The 17,555-nt window shown below is 37.3% G+C and overlaps 1 protein-coding gene across 3 annotated transcripts in view; it reads right to left on the bottom strand.

Moving 5' to 3' along the window:
• arfgef1 (ADP-ribosylation factor guanine nucleotide-exchange factor 1 (brefeldin A-inhibited)) overlaps positions 1-17,555 on the bottom strand; it is a 57,193-nt gene that overhangs the window by 32,138 nt on the left and 7,500 nt on the right. For all 3 annotated transcript variants that reach the window (XM_028005100.1, XM_028005099.1, XM_028005101.1), the window contains exons 2-4: positions 6,198-6,228; positions 2,644-2,800; positions 536-682 (exon numbers count right to left, since the gene is read on the bottom strand). In XM_028005100.1, coding sequence (XP_027860901.1) covers positions 536-682; positions 2,644-2,800; positions 6,198-6,228 — 335 coding nt within the window. The remainder of the gene's footprint in view (positions 1-535; positions 683-2,643; positions 2,801-6,197; positions 6,229-17,555) is intronic.

The following is a 17,555-nucleotide window of genomic DNA, read 5'->3' as shown; positions in this document are numbered from 1 at the left end:
GGTTTATTTTCCGAAAGTAGAAAGTCTCCTGTCCAATTTAGTCATTAAGCACATTTTAAACACCAAGTTCATAAAAAGATCTGCACATAAAAAAGAATAATAAACACCAAAAATAACAAAATAAAAGGCATATAACCAAATCACATAATAAATTCTCATAAAATACAGACATTAAATTGAGAACGTCAACTCACACTGGGCGAAAGGCCATCAGGAAAAGACATGTTTTTTTAAAAGAGAAGCTGCCTCTAATATTTAAAGGCAATATGACAGATTAAATATATTTGATATCCAAAGAAACTGTGAGATGTGCTGAGTCATCCAAACATAAATCTTAAATGCAATAGTCTAGGTACTTTTGGGTGAAAGCATGCATCATGTCCTCCAGGTCGTGCATTGACAAAACTAGCTTAAGTTTTGCTGTTTACTTTGAGTGGACGAAACTCAGTTTGCACAATCTGAATAGCTCAACTCTATTCACGAGTTTGAGTGTCTGCGCAATGAACAGAAACGATGGAGAGTAAAACGATGGAACCTTAATAATCTGTAGCTGCACGCCCTCGTCAGTCTGAGGTCCCTGAAAACACGCGCAGATGGTCTCGATGATCCTGTCGATGAGCTTCTTTCCTGGCGCTGTGCTGTCCGGAGCACTGCCCGTCAGGTGGCCGTACGCTATCAGCTTCTGCAAGTCAAGGAAACACACCGATATGTAAAAACATTAGCAGCATAGTTTGATAAATCTCAAAGCAGGCCTCGACGATCCTCATTGTTTTGACATCTACTGCAAGGAATAAAAAATAAATAATACCTGACTCCACTTTTTTTTTTTTTTTTTTCCTCTCAGTAGGAGCTTACAGATGTACACTGCTGGCCAGAAGTTTGCATATTCTTATCATTAATTTGGGGCTTTTAACAAGGCATTCTTTGTTTCACTATAAAGTGATAAACGAGAAAACAAGAATTCGGTGCACAAGTTTTTTTTTATATATAATATATGTCAAATATATCATAGGAGGTTTGACTGTAATATTCAGTAAGATCTTCTCAGCAGGTGTGGAATTATATGTTGTCGTTTATTACAATATGGGATTACATTTATTCTTTTATTACAATAAAATGTTAAAAATGTTAGACAGCAGGTATTGAAGCTTGTATTAATTAGCTGAGCATGATTTGCTATAATATTATCATACCACGACTCTGTGGCTTCTTAAATATCATGTGCACACATTCCTGCGCTGGTCAAATCGACTGAACCAGAGATAGTGTGACTCCAGGTTTTGCACCCGGAACTGCAGGATCATGGAAATAACAACTCCTTATTAGGAAATGTGACTCATAAAACCGAAACTGCTAAAAGTAACCCAAATCATTAGTTATGTGAGCAGGCAACGCGGTGATATTCCGGAATCAGTTTTGTTACTCAGCTTAAGGTGTGGCTTAAATTGATAAAACTGCGGGTAATCAGAATATTTACCACATCTGACTGAATCTTTGTATGCATTTTTCTCTGTCTGATCTCCAAAAGATACCTTTTGCATTTTATTAAAGTTTTGTTGATTTTATCTGCTGATCTGTCACATCACAAACCTGGGGGAAGACATGTGTTAATCTTTAACACAGGTCAAAGCCATATCACACAACTCTGATAGCAATCAATGAGTTATTATATCCAGTAGTCTGTTATTATATCCACTTTATGCATTAAACCATAGTGTATTCTTGTCTGTGAATGCCTGCATTGCTTAGTGGTACCTTAGTTATTCTTTAACATCCTATTGTAATTATTTTAATTGACAAAATTGGGTGTCTTACTCAAAAAATGATCAGTAAGCACATTAAAACTGGTTTTGGCAGCTTTGAATCAGGCTAATAACAAGCCTCTGGATGGGGCCAGCTATCAACCCTGTTGAAAATTTATGGATGGTCTTGAAAAGTAGAGATATTTAGCCTCAGCACTTCCTCCATATACTTCTGCACAGTGTGCCAAAAATGGTTAATTGAAGGCCAGTCCTCATAAATATGACAGTGAGCAGTGTTACTTGCTGAACAGTCTCCCACATTTAGCATCACGGTAAATTAATTGGCCAAATTTTCTTCCCAGGTAATTATCTATTTTTTAACATTACTTTCTCACCCAATCTTTTGATAATTTCACTGTTTATCCCACATGGCTTTAATATGTATTATTTAATTATCTTTAAAACTTTCTTTTCCCCACATACTTCTTTCAGATCAGCTTCTAACTGCAGTTTGTTTTATATTCAGGTCTAGATAAACGCCTCGGTTTCCCTATTTTGTAATTTCCTCCATTAAGGCCTCATCCAAAGGTAGCTATTAAAATCCTAGTTTAGCAAACCTTATTGGTCCTTCAGTTGGTTCTAACTCTTTATTTCTTTCCTACTCGGCAACTCCAATGGCATGTTTGAGTCCATTCCAAGACATAAACCTTCTGTCTCTTTTGCTTGTCAGAAAGACTAATCCTATGCTACCCATTGCAAGATTCTGTGTGAAACAACAAGGTTTTATTTTGCAACTAATTCAAGCAAACACAAAAGGCAAATACCCAATTAGGGATTTTTATCTTTTTCCGAGTGAAATCCTAGATAACTATAATGGTTTAGAAGACCTCCTAGCACTGACCTGTAAACAATCGAGTGAGGTGATGACGATGCGAGGACATTTGGATTGACATGCTAGCTCGAACGGCAAGAAGTACTTGTCAGCCTCGATGAAATTTGTCTTGGATTTGATGGGTGGTAATGTGCTGGAGCCAGATTTGCCATCTCCACTTGGTGGACTAGGAGAGGAAAGAAAAGAGTAAATACAAGGGGGGAAAAAAACACAGATACTCAGTTCAGTCTGTCAACTTGAGACAAGAAGAAGGGTTCAAAATCAGTCTGACACACTCGCACTTCTCTTGACATCCACGCATGGCTAAGAGAGCATGAAAAATTAAGTGCCAGAGATGTTCTGTTTCACCATACAGAAGAACTGCTTTCTATTTCAAAGCAGGAGCAGGATGTTAAGCATGGCCTTTTGGTAATTTGGATTTAGATTGACACCATGTGTTTAAGATGCCAAATATTTTGCTTCTGAAATTTCAAAGAGCAGCAACACAGAGATAAAGACAAGGGCTGCTGGTTTCCCAGACACTGCTGCCACACCCACTGCACAAGCTGGAGTAAGAGGAAAAACAGACAACGGGTGAGCACCACAGAGGGAGGCTGGGATGGAGGCAGACTGATAAAAAAAAAGGGAGGAGGTTGCATTGTTTATGTCTTGGCAATGAAAAGAGGTGACTTCAGCCCGATTCAGAGGGACGACCTCACCGGGTGCAGCAGGGCACAATCATGGGGGGCAGGAAAATAAGAGGGGAGAGAAAGAATCGAGCATGAGAGCAGGATGAAATTACAATAGGAAAGATTCAGAGTGGAGAATGAATTAGAAAGCTGGAGAGAGGAGAAGCTGGACACTTTAACAGCCAAGGAGGCAAAGGATACAAGGGAGTTTACACACACTTTCTTTCATTTTAAGAGTGTCAATACATACTGTCAGTTTTAATAGTTACCAGTAAGAGGGGAATGGATTGATTAGAGGTAAAAAATGGGTGATATGTCGATGGGCTGCCGCAAAAAGATCATCTATGAGTGACATTCTGTGCAATGCAGTTCTTCTAAGCACTAAAAGATGTTTATCGTTTCTGGATCTTTGGAGTGAATAGTACAACAATCAATGTGTCTGATGTTTTTCCAATCATTCCTCTTAGATGTCAGGGTGTTTCTGTACCTGGCCAACATATATAACAGCTATATGTGTTAGCAGCACACAGCTGCTAACACCACAGCTACCAAGACCTTAAAAAGTTCACAGTCTACATCAATGATACATCCTGTTGATTAATACTTTTCCTCGCTGTGGCTTGGTGAATATTTTGCCATCTTCAGATAAAGCTGATGTTCAAGTTTCAATTCTTTGTGCCAGCCTAAGATCCCTGGCTGCTGACTGTGCATTTTCCTTTGCTTACCCAGCTTATTTTAAGTGAATAAATGCTAGAAATCCTTCAGTTTGGGACTTTAAGAGTCACTAGAGAAAAAGTGTAAAATAAACTTCAATTGTGATTCTAGCAATCTGAGAGGAAATCTCCTTGCTGAACTATTTTCACATTTCAGAACACACATCATCTGACACGAGACATAGATTATTTAACATATTGTGAGGTATAACAGCAGGTAATAAGAAAGCATCTAGAAGCACAATAAGCTGTTAAGCAATATATTTTTAAGAAAGAGAAGAAATACAGTTCAGGGTTAGTCGATTTTAGCCACTGGAGGGACATTATAGAAAACAGAATAACAATTAGTCTTCCTGTGATACCAATGCAACTTCAATGGAAATAAAGCTGCTTTTGCTTTGTGAATAAATGTTTTTAGATTTTTCAATGAAATTACTGTGTAGATCATGTAACAGTTGTTCCTCTAAATTCAACAATTTTAGTGAAGGGTTTTGCATATATTTTTTGCTTTGCAACTGGATTTGTGTACTTTTTGGACTGAAAACCATCTGGTCTGTTGCATCATCTGGTTTCACCATAGACTGGCAAAAAATACTTCAATTTGGGGGAAAAAATAAATAAATAAAAAGATAACTCATGTATTGAAAACTCAAGGGTGAGTTTCAGTGCTTTCTTATTGCCAAAATATTTTTCTTAAAACCAGGCGACTTATTTTTTTCTGTCAAAAACAAGGCCAGATATTTTTTTCTGTCAAAAACAAGAACAGTCATGCATTCAAAAAGGGCTATTAGCAAAAAGGGCCATGCTGGGAAACCGGAGGACTGCAGCCTAGCGAGACGAGCAGATAGCCCGACAAATTAACCAGCTAATATGACCTTGTTGTACTTGGTTCCCTCAATAAAATAAGATAAGATAAGATTTATTTGTCATTGTCATCAACAGATTACAACGAGATTAAGATTTGCTCAATGAAGAGCAGAATAGAAATAATATTCTACACTAAGCACTTAAGAAATTTCACAAAATTCAGTAGCTCTTTATTCTATATTTTGTCCTAAACTATATAAGTTAGTTTACATTTTTAACTATCCAGCAAAATAATAATTTTGCAGGATTGGATATAATTATTGCTTTTGCTTTTTAAAGCAAATCCTTATTCATATTACATATTTTAGTTTTACATTTTTGTGTAAAGACAGTTATATTATGAAAACATTATATTTTTACTTTTATTTGTAACCAATAACATGTATTAATTGACACTTCTTTATTCAACTGAAATGGGAAGATTGAGGATATTAAACAAATGAAATTTAATTCTGTACCCAACACTTCCTTATTGAAGGTCTGAGATATGACGTTGATGTTTTGAACCTTTTAATGAAAAATTCAATGGAAGAAAAAAAGTGTGGTAAAAACAGTGCACAAGCAAAAGCAATAACAGAAACTTTATTTTGATTTTTAGCCCAAATAATCAATAATTCATAAAAATACACATGTAATTTATCCTCCTGTACCGAAACTATATATATACCAGAGTTTTCCTTTTTAAATTGAATTACCTTGATTTGGTATTCTAATTTATTTAGATCCAATTCTATGCATCAAGAAAAATACACTTGAACCAGCTGGTTCAAGTGTATTTGAACCAGTTTGCAGAAAAGCAGCAGCTTTTCTGCAAACGGGGTGAGGCCCTCCACATGTTTATTCCATCCGACTTTAACTGTGAAAATTTGGTGAAACCTGGAGGATTAGTGAATGACACGGAGCGTATTGGGGAGAAAATCAAGGGAGAGATGGTGAAAAAAAAAACTTGGCAGGGAGAGCAGAAGATGTGGGGGCTACATTACATTCCAGGGTTGATGTTACTTAGCAATTCCTTTCAGGAGCAAAGCACAAATAAATACAAGCCAAAAAAACCCATCAGCAATAGGCAGGGGTTCATAAAGGAAACTAATAATGACCAAACAAATGGGTTGTTGGGGAAAAAAGCCCAGAGAAAAGAACCAAATCAGTGGGGGCAGAGCAACAAATGCCTGGTCACACACACAAAGCATTATGATCCCCTTTACAAGCCTAAACAATGAAGAACAGCAACAGAGAGGCCTGCAAATGAGCCCTAAATGCAGCACCTAATCAAGCACAAATAAACAGAAAATCCATCAAATGACCAATGGCTTACCTTAATTTCTCTGATTCTTCCTTAATTTCCTCTGAAAGAGAAGAAAAGAAAAAGTAGAACTTAATACTTTTGCAACATTTAACTAAAAGGTAGCATTTTTGTAAAAACAGAAACTTCCTCTGAGGTAAAACAATAGAAAAACCACATTGTGATTCACACATTAAAGTTAGCAAACGCCATTTAGCTGTCAAGATGTCTCATTTACAACACCACGACACACAGAACCCATTCTCCCCCCAGAACCTTGATAATATATCGCCTCAGTGGCTGCACAGTGCCAAAAATACAATCATTATTCACTCTGCATCTTGTCTGAGAGATGGGCCAACATTGTGTTTATTTCACAGATCTTCAGGTAGCAAAGCAATTGAATGAAGTCACTGAAAACTGTGAAAACAGATATAAAAGAGCAGAAAGCCACACAAGGGGAAGGATGAGAGAGAGGGAAAGAGACAAAAATAGAAAGCTGATTGGTACTAGACATTAAAGGGGCCTTCAGCGATAGAGTGTTTAAAAGCACAGATACAATTGGCTGTGTTCTCACAGAATTGCACCTGCCTGTGATTGCTGGGAAAACCTCCGTCACAATTATTTCACTGCTGCAAGGCTAAGAGTCTTTTCAGAGGACTCAATTTAGAGACGATATTTTAGTTTTTAACATTTTGTGGAAATAAATTAAAGCTGGTTTCAAACATTTTTTACAGCAATTAACTTTGTGTTTGTGGGTCAGCCACAAATAGAAGAGGTTGGGATCTGGAGCTGTGCCAAATTCATTACATACAGTCATAACGTGGACCAGCACATGGACTGAATCGGACAGACTCTTGGGTCTGATTTCTCCATTTTCTGTTTTGCTTTGTTAAGTATGTTCCCTGCAATATCCAAAATAATATAAATTAAATCAGTATAGTGTCTAAATAATCCATCTGAATCTCGGATTGTGATCTAGGGATGAAATTTCATAAGAAATATATTCATATTCATAAGTAAGCAGAATGTTTGTGCATATAAAGTTCTTAAAGGAGGCCTTCACCTTTAAGAAAATCTGTCTAAATCCTTTTATACGAATCATTCTCTTATGGAGGCGATAAATAATGAAACGGAAAAATGTATATTTATGGGATTTAAAACATTTGACTGATCAATCTGAGAATATTTTACCCTGAACATTTACTGCTGCTGAAGTAAAAGGAAGCATTGGAACCAAAATGAATGACTTCCTCTAGCTGACAGACTAATCAAGTCAGTGTTTACGAGGCTTAATGGAGACAAACAAGAACAGTGAGATGAGAGATACAAAATGTGCAGATGAAGAGATTTAAAAGCGGATATGCTAAATCCTAACAGGAACAACAAAAACAACCATTTTTGGACTTCATAATGTTCTTTCCTGTTGAACATTTGCTCAGGCTAAATATACAGATGAAGTCAGAAGTGTCAGGTAAAAGGCTCAAGGTACCCGCAGCATTTGATTGTCCAGTGGTCTAAAAAAGCTGATGAAGCATGGAGTGAAACTAAAATACATGCCAAGTTACAATTATGAGTAGAGTAAAAAAAAAAGAAGATTGTAACCGTTTTTTGGCCCTCAAGACTTGTTTGCTTATTTTCCTTAAGCAAACAACTTTTAATTTGTTCCCTTCAGTGTTTCAAGTACTGCATGTAACATTGATTTTCGATGGACTTTTGCATTTGCGGCTTGTAAAATAAACATGTTTCCATCGCATCTTAATACTGTTGATGTGAGGAGTGGCAATATTGAAAAGCGAAGTTCATCCTACAAGTCGTAACTGGGGGTAGATGGAGTTGCTCCCAGTGGGAAAATAAGAAATCTGGCGCAATTTCCGTTCATTTTTCTGAGTGGGAAAATGGAAGTTCTCAGTTTCTAACACAGCATTTGAAGAAAACCACATTCCCATGATGTTGTATCGATGCACTTTTATGGATACAGGTACAAGTGCACACACGGTATCTGACAGATACCTGATGCCTTATGCCATCTTTCTTACTTAGGTCGAGTGCCACTTCAACAGAAAAACTTTTAGAGCTCCATGAGGAATGAGTAAAGCCATTAAACCTTGAATCTTCTCATTAGTTTGCTGCTTTCCCATTTCACCCTGACTTTGACCCAGATTAAAACATTAGATGATGGTGATACATTAAATGAGTGCAAAAGTCAGCAGGGCAAACGCCTTTTTCCTAGGGAGTAATTTTAGGCTTTCCCTCGATCATCGGGGGGCGACTACATGTAGAGAGCTCCCTTTCCCGAGCTGCACTGCAACTTCAAAAGACAGGGCTTGTATTAAGCAGCTGTATCCACGCAATCCTCACTGACCACAGTTAATCCGGACACTTCAGCCCATATGCCTTTAGGTTGTCATCTAAATACAGCACTAAATCTCCCTCATGCTGTCTCCGCGGTGTTGTTCAGTGAATGCAATTTCAAGGCGAGGGAAGGGTAGTGAAAGGGGAGAAAAGAAGAGATGGTAATTGCTGGGGAAACTAGAAAATGATCACATATTTCAGTCCAGCCTAGAGTATTAACAGTCCGCCGATGGGGAAAGAAAATGTTTCCTGATTTTCAGAAATGAGTCATTTCAATCAGCAAGACTGGCATGGAAACCTTTTCCACTACTAGCCACATATATAACTGAATCTGTTTATTATATTATAACCTGAGTGGCAGATGTATTAAAGCCAACATACCAGCAAGCTTCCCTCAGAAACTAAACAAAGTCTGATATACGAGCCTGAGACTTCAGGAGGGTCGGTGAAAAATACATGAGATGATTTGCACCTCAGCCTGGAGTCGGCTTGGACTAAATATCCAATTGCCAGGATTACAGAGGACAGCTGTAATATACTGTAGCATTTAACTGGAAGAAAAGGAATGAAAAACGCAAGATAAGAAGATTATCAGTTGCATGCCTTTGTTAAGATGAATGAAACCCTATTAGACGGCTAACAATACTGAGTAATAAAGGCACGACAACTTCCAAGCTTAAACAGACAACTGGGATGCGAATATAGAGCCTTGACATCTCATACAGAGAGGGACAAAAACCAGCAACATCACACTCTTCCTCTCAACCTGGTGGGTTTCTACCCTGCCCTGTCTAATATGTGTTTCAACAGGGGCTCATAAATGATCCCCCTTAACCAAGCTTACTGTGAGCTACAAACAAAAGCTGATCAGGGTCTTAGATATCAGCAGCACAAACACACAGTCAGCCTCTTGGCATGCAAATACACACCTGTAATAGATAAAGGTGATGAATTAGCAGTAAAATTGAGCCAAAGGTTAGAAGCTGGATTGTAGGAGAATCAGTGGTTAAACTCTAAAGGCAAACATTGGTTAAGACTAGTATATGAACTTCTGCTCCTGGATTCACATTTTGAACCATTCATACTTGCTTGTTTGTGCCAGTGAGTGTATGCAAACAAGATTTGAAGAAATGGTGGGCATTAATATTCATGGAGTCTTTCTCAAACAAGTAAACACACTTCTAAAACACACAGCAGAAGGCAAATATTTTGTTACATTACAACCATAAATTTCCATTCATTTCAAATTTTTTGAAGAAAGGCCAGAATAATGTTACATTTAAAAGAAACTGTTGTCCTGTCTGTCTCAAGCTAAAGGCTAATACACAGACTGCTGGGTTTTTGTGTTTTATTAGTGAGCAACAGATAAGGGCTGAACGACTTCAGAAAATATGCAATTCTCGTACCGTTGTTGAAAATTTTTCTGTTGATTCTGATCAGTTTACATTTTTCAGACTCTTTATTCACCATAAGAGAGTGGTAAAGAAAGCCCCTCGTTGTTAGCTTTAGCATCTCAGTCACTAGAGATCTACTGTACATCAGGTATGGACAAATATGGCACTGATATGTAGAGCAAGAATGCATAAAACTTTTAATATTGTAAACATCCAAATATTGCATCCTAATATTTCTTTGTGTGCTTTGATATTACAGCAGAAATTATGATTTATAATATTGTGTGGCTCTAGAATAGCCCAAAACTGCAGTTTTAAATTGTGGATTGGAAGCTAAATGATGTTCTTCTATGACCCTGATACATGCATTCATTTATATTCAACCACGTTACCCCTAAATAAAGTCTAATGCCACTATATAAAGATTATGCCTTTACATAAGAAAGCATCATCTTCTTACATAAAGATGATGATTCCCTGATGAGATGAGACTCAAATTGAACTTTTTGGAAGATGTGCAAAACATTGTGTGCTCAAAACAATGACAATGCACAACAGCCTCAACCTGGCAAACTGGTAAGAGTTAACAGGAGCTGATGCTTCAAGAAAATGTAACAGAGGCTGGAAAACTTGAGACTCAGGTTGAGTATTCAAGTTTGATGAGACAAGATGTTACATACACAGCCAGAGCTACAATACTGTGGTTTAGATAAATGGATTTTCTTTTGATCTTTTACATAAAATCTCCCTAAAACTGAAGTTACAGACGTTTCTAGTTGCAAATATGACAATGTGAAAGGTTACACAGTTATTAATACTTTTGCAAAGAATTGTAAGAGTACATCATTTGTACAAATGGTTTTGGTTACACCTTTTGTTAAGCAACGCCACTTCCAATACAAGAAGAAAGGCAGACAGCTTTCATCATGTATCACATCAAAGTGCTCAGAGTGTCCTGCTGCAGCCGAGAGGAGTTTAAAGACTTACTCTGGTCTCCCTGCTCCGAAGCCCCACCCTGCCAGAGCGCTGTGACAAAGCATTCTTCAGCCCTCAGCAGCAAAGAAACCTGCAGGGAGTGTCTGCCATGGTTACAACTCCACACAACCACTGATGCTTGACCTACTGGTACTAGACACTCCTCAGGCGTGCTTGGGTTCATGGAATGTGTTGTGCAACATCAGATTATTCAAATGTAATCCCATCTGTCATTTCAGATGACTGCATGCAGCATCCAGGTTCTGTTTGTATAAAAACAGATGGAAATGGAAGTTTAAACTTAAATTGGTTTGTGAAGTTTGGAGCCAAGATGGGAGGTTTTAAAAACTGTTCCAAGACTAATAATAATCAATTGCTGGTGAATGGAGATGTCAGCAGGTGGTGCGAAATGAAAAAGTGAAGAAACACAAAATTACAAAAACATATCCTGTTTGAAGTAGAGAACTGAACCAGGAGCTGGCTCAGCTTGATGTCATGCAAATTTTAAGTTTGCCATCTTTTCTCCTGTAAACAAATCTATAGCTATGACCCTAATCTCCTGTTAACAAATCTAAAAGGTCTTAGACGTTCTTGCTGGTTTAATAGCTATGAAAAACATTTTTGAAGATGCTACTAATTATATTTTAAAGCTACACATTTTACTGCAGACACAAGCAGAAGGCTGTGAATATTTCAGCCAACAAACAGCACCACACGCTAGATGTGCCTGTACTAAGACTTTACAACTACACAGCAAAGAATTTTGAAAGAAGTTTTTATCTTTACTTGCAAAACAAAACAACAAGAATAGCTCCCTGTGGCTAACACAGAGTAAGTTAATGTTTAACTGGACATTTTGGGTTCTCAGACTGGTCTGGTTTGTCTTTACTTGTTACTATCTATCAGACATTTTGATCAATGGGCATTGTAGCTTAGGGTCTATTCATATGACAGGTCAACCAGAATAACAATACAAGTAGCTGAACTGAGAAAAAAAATATCTCAGTCTTAAAAATAAAAGTCTTAAAGAAAACATGATATGCTTTGAATTTCCTCACTATGGCCCTAAAAGCAAAGCAGTTTAAATGCGAGGTGTAGTGTGTGTTCAGGCTGCGGGACATTTGAAGAGGACATTTGTCAAAACACAGAAACTGTGTGTCTATTTGCTTCTGTGTCATAATGCAAGAAAAATGAAATATGCATGGGGTGATTTGAGGTTCTGAGCCATGGGCTCCATTGCTCACCCTTTATCTGGTTGTGCAGAACACACTCAATCCCACAACATACAAACAATGGCTTTCTGTGGATAACCCGAAGCCATTCACTTAACGAGCTTTAATGTTCGTTGTGTGTGGTTTGGAAGAGGAAGCTGAAGAAACATGAAAGTATTGGATAAAAATGAGAGACTCACAGATCACAGATTTTGTAAAGCTCCACTTGTCTGCACCAATTATATAGATTGTTCTAAAATGTTAGAATACCTTTAAAGGTACACTTTAACATTTTCTTTTCTTTAATTGATAACATAGGTTTATTGAAAAAATAGATATATTTATGAAAACCATCTCAAAATTTTCATTGCCTGAAAGTCTGCAAATTCAGCAAGATGATCTAGGTTCAGAGACAGAGGTCTATTAATAAAACCTGACTGCAAAGAATAGCATTATCTCACTTATTCCTTTATAAAGCCAATTATAGCTCACTGACTTTCAGCGTATAACCATCATGTATAACCAGATTATTAATTGTCTGACCATCCTTGCATAGAGCATTATAACATATTTCCCAGATGGTCAGTTGATATTTTTATGTAAAAAAAAAAACAAGACTGTGACATTATGGACCCAGTCATAAGCAAAAAAACTGAATTTCATAACAATGACTTAAGCATAACATTCAGAGGAAAGCATGTTAAAAGCAATGTATACTTTAAAGACGAAAACTAATTTATTTCTACATATTTTAGACCCCCCAAAAATATTTTTTTTAATACAGCAGTATATATGGCAAGATAGGAGACATTGTGACAGCAGCTTTACAATTAGAACAAGAAGCAGTTGCTAAAACCAGAGTAGAGCTAAATAAATGTTTCTCATAGGAGTAGTTTGTGGGTCTGAGCATGTACTTGCACGGATTTTCAACCATTTTAAACAGGAAATTGAGTCCTTCTTAACAATGTTGACACCTTCCTATAAAGCAATGATGAGTTGACAAATTTCTACATTTTCATCCTGGAACAAATGTCAAAAGCTCTCCTGCCTGTCAGTAATTTGTTTTTTTTAAAAAGGACACAGGCAATAAGTTTTGTATCAACGGTGGGCATTCAAGTCACAGTTCAAGCCTATCCTCCTTCCACAAAACTGCTGTAAACTCAAAGACGAATCAGATTTTTTTTTTTATGCCCGAATATGATTTTTGATCCACAATTTATAAAAAACTAACTGTGTGTACAGCATGTACAGCCGTGCAATGACAAGCCACATTCACCAGGACATAGAGTCTTGCTGCCTTTAGCTGTTGGATGAATACTAACTCAGTAACCAGATGTTGTGATAACAACATATCCATCACACTGCATCACTGCCACAACGCACATACTGCAAGAGCACAAATTCAAGAAGCTCTCCTGAGAGCTTTACCATTTCATCACTTACGATACAACTGAGGGTGCATGGGGATGTTTAGCTGGCAGGAGGCAGCCAGATAAACAGACTCCTCCCTGGAGATGCTCTTCAACACATAACAGCTCGCAGAGAGAGGACGACGAGTTCAGACAGAGTGAGGACAGTAAAAGGGAGATGGAGATAAGCCGCAGGCTGCCCTCCAAAAAAAAAACTTGGTTATGTACCTGTCCTATTACTCTGATCTTTACTCATGAGAAAAACAAGCCTGCCTTCCCATTTTTCAAAACATGCAGCCGAATGTCTTGCTTGGTCAAAGTATAGTGATTCATGTTCAGTTTTTCTAACCCTGGGAAGTGAGTTTAGTATAAAATATTGTTTATTGTTTCAAACAGAAATGCTACAAAAGAAAAAAAAAGTGTATTTCCATCTATGACACATAATGTGGTCAATACTTTGTTGAGGCTACTTGCATGAAGTAATACATCAACACAGCATGGTATGTAAGCTTCCTGTAGCTCTGCTGAGGTTTTGAGGAACAATTTGCAGCGTTAAAGTTAATGTCCAAGGTGTCTATATAGCTTTTCAATTAGGCTTAGGTAAGTGGAGTTTCCTGGCTAATGAAGTGCACCGATACCAGAGTTAAAGTAGGTATTGGTTCTTATAGCAGCGCGGGAAGGTGCCAAAGTCCTGCTGGAAAATTTATTTAACATCTCCATTAAGCTTGTCAATAGGTGGTGGATGGTTGTGCCAACTTTGGACTTAATAAAACTCAAACTTCACACTGGACCTCAAGAAGAAACTTGGATTTACAATCCTCTCAAAGCTGTGCATCTTCCTTACATCAGAAAGATAGTCAAGCAAAAGACAATTGTAAAGGGGGCAAAATAAGTAAGTAATAAGGACTGAGTTTTTTCTCAATAATATATTGAACATAAAATGTCTACTAGATATCAGAAACAACCCAAGTAATTCACTAATAGAGAGAAATCAAACAAATTATTTTAAAAAATCAAGACATAGATAAAAAGTCAAATGTTACTATTAAACATTTGAAGACAAGGATGTAAAAAAGTTGTAGAGAATCAACAAGCTGAAATCTGTTAGTATTAAGAAAGCTTTCCTGCTAAGACAGTTTCCCATTTCCAAAGTATTGTTGTGGTACAATTGGTGGAAACAAAGAGAGCTTCACAAAAGAGCCTTACTGCTGAAAACATACCAACAGAAGAGGTTACAGCTAAGCATGCAAGATACATTGGCACCAACATCGCCACCGATCGATATCAATCGTTTTTGACATATTGGTGTCAATTCAAAAAATAAATCAGGGCCGATATAAACCGATATTTATTTTCATCTTGTTACACATTGGCATGTTCAATACTCATTTTACAAGCTGTCGATGTGATATGAATAACTAACAAAATTATATTCTTAAGAGTCAAAAAGCAAAGATTTATGTCCTCCTACATTTCATTTACATAAACTTAAAAATGTTTTCATCAGCCAAGAGCTTTTGAAAACATTTAACCACGATGTACACAGATACGCTAATAAAGACCACACCGAGCCTCTTCATTTAGCTTTTCTGAAGAAGCGCTCCAGGTGCATCCACCTCCACTCTAACATATAAATATACAGCAGCTGCAATTACAGAGAGCTTGATTACAATCCGACCCGAGACTTTTCCATTGTCCGGGATGAAAGGAAAGGTTGCACAACTCTAATTAAATTTGGTGTGGAAGAAGGAAGTGGTGTCAAAAGGTTGTCTGGGCTGACTAATCGCTTGTGCACTAGTGTATGTGTGTATATCTGAATCTTTGTGTGTGTGTCCCACCAATCCACCGCCCTCACTCACGCTTGTATAAGCCTCCGTCTAATCACTAGTCTCACTCCTGTGGCTGTATCAAGGCTTTCATTTTGAAGCCAAAAAGTCCCAAAGCACTTTGCCTCCACATGGCCTTGATTACTCAGCTGTTGGTTTTGTTACTGAAATCAATTCAGTTTAATGATTTCATTCTGGTCAAATAATTTAGCCCTTTCTGCTCAAATGTTACGATCTACCCTTTCAGCCCTGTGAAAGAGAGCTATTACACTTGCTGCACCGGCTGGAGACAAATAGCCAATGAAATGAAAATAAAAACAGTGTTTGTTGTTAAATACGCCCTCCTTGACTTCAGCCAAAATAACCTTGTTTAATCTAACAGCTCCTAAACTCCCATCATTTGGATCATCTCTGGTAAGACAAATATACACAAAATTTACATAGACTGTATCGAAAGATGCAAATCTATTTTCTCTTGTCTGACAATAAATCCTGTTATTTTTTTTTTAATTCCAATTAGGATTAAAATATTTTCTATCTGATAAATGGCAGCGTAAAAGTCTGGCAGAATAGTTTGGTGGAATTCCAGCCCATTCCTCCTGACAGAACTGGTGTACCTGGGACAGATCTGATTTCTTGCAGACTTTTCAGCTCTGCCCACAAAGTTTCTATCAGAAACTTCTGTTTGGAAGAACCATTTGTTACCAAGCTTCAACTTCCTGGCTGATGTATTTTCTTCAATAATTAAACTTTGTGTTTTCACAAGTAGACTAAAGGTTTTGCATATAAAACACCATGTTATACAGGATGTGTAAGCAGTGCTGAATTTTTTGATTCATGTTGCCTAGTCTACATTTTACAGTTTTCATGCCTGACCAGTTCAATAACACTGCAAATCAGGAGTTCAAATAAGCACCCACCACTGGCCAAACACCTCAATCTACAAGTTTAGTTCAATTTTAAACACTCAAGTTCCACTGTCTGCTTTCTAGTTGGCCTTCCTTCCACATCTCAATGCGGCATTGCAAGTTTGTTTCAAAACAAATATTCTGAGATGAGTACAAGTTATGAATACAAATATTTTTTTAAATCTAAATAACAATTAGAAAATGCACAAACACTAAACTGGCACAGAAAGGCAAAACAAACCAGAGAAGGGGATTTCTCTTCATCTGATGTGCTGGCTGCAGTATATTTAATTCATCACCGTTGGAAATCTGCATCAGTGCAAAGAAATAATGCATTATGTACAGAGGTATCGTACATTATGCGAAACTAAAGTATCGCATAATGTATTGTAAAATATATTGTCATCGCAATATCAGTGTGTTCCATACAGCGGACTCCTTGGTACATGTGCACATGGATAAAATCTGCAAATACTTGAGACCCCCTTTAATAGTTCAAGCACTGATATGGCTCCGATTTTCTTAATTTTGACTGATCATGATCCGGCGATACATGTGAAGCTGATCTTTTCTACTTTTCTTATCTCCTTCCACAGAGATCTAAATATGAGCCACTGTCCCCTTTTGCTCTGCCATGAGGGCTGAGTGACTGACCTGTCCATCAAGCCTGTCCACACTGTTGCAAGCTTAGTACAGTAGTGTATTACGCTTTTTTTTGTCTGAAAAGTTGCTTCATATAGAAATATGAAGCAACTTGTATAAGCCTATAAAAAAAAAAAAAGAAAAACAATTGGAATCTCCCGAAACCAGAACCTGCAGGTCACACTTTATAAAGATCCAATGAAAACTCCTGCAGAAGCTAAACTCTACCATCTTCCTTATTTCTGCTCTTGGGTGTACAGCCAATCAGAGGCAAGAAAATGACAGGCGCTGCTAGATTTGTTGCTTTGCACATGTCAGCCAATAGCATCTCAAGTAATGCTGCACCACTGTATTTCAGCATTTTCTTTAAAATATTATATTACAAAAAAAAAAAACTAAATCTGTGAATAGGTGGGATTTACCTGAATAATTTGGGGTCAAGTACCACAGAAAAATCTGTTAAAGGAGCAAATCAACAGCAAATACTGAACTGTGAATAGGTGGAGTCCACTGTATTCATATCACAAAGAAAAATGCTCAGAATGCAATAATTGTTTCCAAGTATTTACCAAAAGCGGTATTGTCATTGTAATCTCTATCAATGTTATCACCACTGTATGAATCTACTGGCCAGAGATTGAAATGTGCAAATTTTCCCTTGACCTGCTCAG

Source organism: Xiphophorus couchianus, chromosome 21 (assembly GCF_001444195.1).
Source record: "Xiphophorus couchianus chromosome 21, X_couchianus-1.0, whole genome shotgun sequence".
In the NCBI taxonomy this organism is placed as follows: Eukaryota; Metazoa; Chordata; class Actinopteri; order Cyprinodontiformes; family Poeciliidae; genus Xiphophorus; species Xiphophorus couchianus.
Note: the sequence above shows the minus strand (reverse complement) of the source record. Positions and strands in the feature narration are given on the sequence as shown.